At 24.8% G+C, this 3065-nt stretch overlaps 1 protein-coding gene across 1 annotated transcript in view; it reads right to left on the minus strand.

The window, feature by feature from the left end:
- Positions 1–1830: 1830 nt before the first annotated feature.
- LOC105625823 (fatty-acid amide hydrolase 2-like) overlaps positions 1831–3065 on the minus strand; it is a 12749-nt gene continuing 11514 nt past the window's right edge. The window contains exon 6 of the mRNA XM_012207136.1: positions 1831–1920. Within this exon, the coding sequence (XP_012062526.1) occupies positions 1831–1920 (90 nt within the window). The remainder of the gene's footprint in view (positions 1921–3065) is intronic.

The following is a 3065-nucleotide window of genomic DNA, read 5'->3' on the forward strand; positions in this document are numbered from 1 at the left end:
ACCATAGTGACGCTTCGTATTTAAAGTAATGTATTTAATAAAAAAATTACTTCCAGAAAAAACTGTTTTTGCGATTATTTAAAAAACGAAGAGTAATGGAAAAAAATGAACAACGTAGTTGCTTTCAGCGCAAAATCCTATGGAAACATCTTTCAAAATTCAAAACACAAGACTCCATAAATTTTGTTAGCCTATATAATTATTATAAAGTTTTCATAATGTTGTTAACTTTATTATTAACTAGTTTTACCTTATCCTTTATCTTTATTATTAACTAGTTTTAACTTTATTATTAACTAGTTTTATCTTATCCCTTAATGAATAATAACTAATAATTTTACTCGTGTCGCAGTATTTCGCAATTGTGACAGATTTCCTATCTCAATATTCTTATCATGTAAATCTTATCATGTAAACGTTTTTATAGTATCTTTAGTGTAAATGGGAATCATTCATGTTCGGCGTATTTTTTTAAATAGATTAAGTGGTTCAAAAAATATTTTAAAATTCATGTAGCTTTCTTACTACTATTCTAAATGAAGGATTACATAATTTAATAAATCTATTTATTTAAATATTTTATTTTTGCAAATATGTAAATACAAATGTGAGTAATGGTATGTTAAAAAATTTCTAACTTTTGATCAAATCAATGAAATCTAATAATTAAAAATGAAAAATAAAGTTAAAAATTTATAATTTTATAAAAAAATATATGTCAACAAATTTTTTAAATTTAATTGCTTAAGTTCAGATATGAAATTTTATAATTTCGAAACTTATGAAAATAAGCGTTTGTATAAAAAATTAACATTTAACTTTAAAAAAATCTATTTTTTATTAAAAATCTATAATTTATTATATACTTTTATTTTTGTATACTTTTGTAAATAAATAAATATATTCGGAATGACATTGTAAGAGAACAAAGAAATCGTAACATCTTTTCTGCAGAACGATTTATTATTTTTATTCTAACATAACATTGAATAAAAATTTTTTCGTTATATACATATATATGTGTTTTACTTATAAAAATAGTCAAAAAACAAAATTATTTTCTTATTTATACGACAAATATGCGGTGCATGTAAATGGGGATCATCTGTGTGCGGTCGATTTTGGATATCCATTTCTCTCGCTGCTCAGCGAGAAAATGACGTCTACTGCCAGAATTTCAGATACCTTTTCCCACAAATTTTTTCTAGGTCCAATGTCAAATATGTAATATTAAATGACACTTTAGAATAAAAAATATATATATATATAAAATAGGACTTCTAATAATTGTAAAAATATAAGGGGGCTACTTTGGAGTTAGCGCGGTAAGAAGTGGAGTTAGTGCGCAATCTACGCTTATATAATCATTAATAGTACAATGTGTATTAAAAGATTCGGCTATCAGTTTTAGCCATCTTCAGCAAATATATAATTAATACATAATTAGGAGCAGAACGCGTATTCACTTGTTTCAAAACATTCATAACTTTAAAAATCGCCTGGACACAAATGACTCTCGTTTACTCGGTCAGGATTAATATCTCAGTTTTCAAGATAGAATGAAAAACGCTTGTTTCTATCAGATTCTTTCGTTTCATGCAAAAACGCATCGATAAGCCTATTTTTATGGATTTTTGTTGTAACTAAATTGTATAATTATCTTTGATGCTTTTAAATATGCTTTTAAATATTCCCACAGTCTAATAATAATTATTATATCTATTATCCATTATCCTATAAATGCTCCTTGTAAAGGTTGATAATAATTAATAATATATGATTAACATAATATTCTTTAAGAAAAAAAAACATGAGTCCCTTGTACATAATTCATGATGGAGGAACCCAACCACCGAATGCTGTTTCAAGTTCTTTAGCCACCGCAAAACATAGATGATCATTGTATGGAGCTGCAACCACCTTTAAAGAGAGTGAATTTTAAGAATTTTCAATATTTTTATAATAACTTGTACGAACAATTCTAAAAATAAAAAAGATATATATTTTCTTATAATATTTTTAATAAATCGATTCAACAAAAAATATATATTATTTGAAATCTAAAATCTTTGATTCATTAGTGTTCTATCATATTTATTTTCTTATAAATAAAGAATAAATTTTAAAGTAACATTTCATAAAAACCAAAAATATAGTGATATATATATAACATATAGTGATATATATAACATTATTTAGTAATAATTATTGCCAAAAATAAAGAGAAGAAACAATCATTAATTATAAAATCAGTGATCGCTGGCAATTATATGCAAGACGCTTAAATAAGTCATAACGTGTATTTTAATAAATCACAATCAAAAGTTACTATATTTTCTGCCGTAAATTTATGCTTGTGTAATACTATAGGGTTGCCACAGAAAATGAATTTTGAAATTTTCTTTTTAAAATTTTCTAGGTTCAATGTCAAATATGTAATGTTAAATGACACTTTAGAATAAAGAATATATATATATAAAATAGGACTTCTAATAATTGTAAAAATATAAGGGGGCTACTTTGGAGTTAGCGCGGTAAGAGGTGCGCAATCTACGCTTATATAATCATTAATAGTACAATGTGTATTAAAAGATTCGGCTATCAGTTTTAGTCATCTTCAGCAAATATATAATTAATATATAATTAATATATTAACAAAGAATATCTTCTATTCAGTCGGAAAGTAAAAAAGCACAAACATCGTACAAAGAAGTTGCCTGTCTTCTTAGTTAACAAGTGAATGCAATCACTCACGATAGCTGAAACGTTCAAACAACATTTAATATACATTATACTATTAATGATTATATAAGTATAGATTGCGCATCTCTTACCGCGCTGATTTCAAAGTAGCTCCCTTAAATCTGTATTATGTAATGTTAAATTTTAACAATATTAAATGAAAATGGATCGAGAAATGTTTAATAGATGAGTGAAGAGGACCATGTTCGATCAAGGCGGTTAGTGTCTAATATATTAAAAGTTAAAAATTATAATAAAAATTAATAAAATAAATAATATAAGAATTATAATTTAATAATAATGAGTTTAATTTTGCTCTCTCT

This window comes from Atta cephalotes, assembly GCF_000143395.1.
Source record: "Atta cephalotes unplaced genomic scaffold scaffold00003, whole genome shotgun sequence".
NCBI classification, from domain to species: Eukaryota; Metazoa; Arthropoda; class Insecta; order Hymenoptera; family Formicidae; genus Atta; species Atta cephalotes.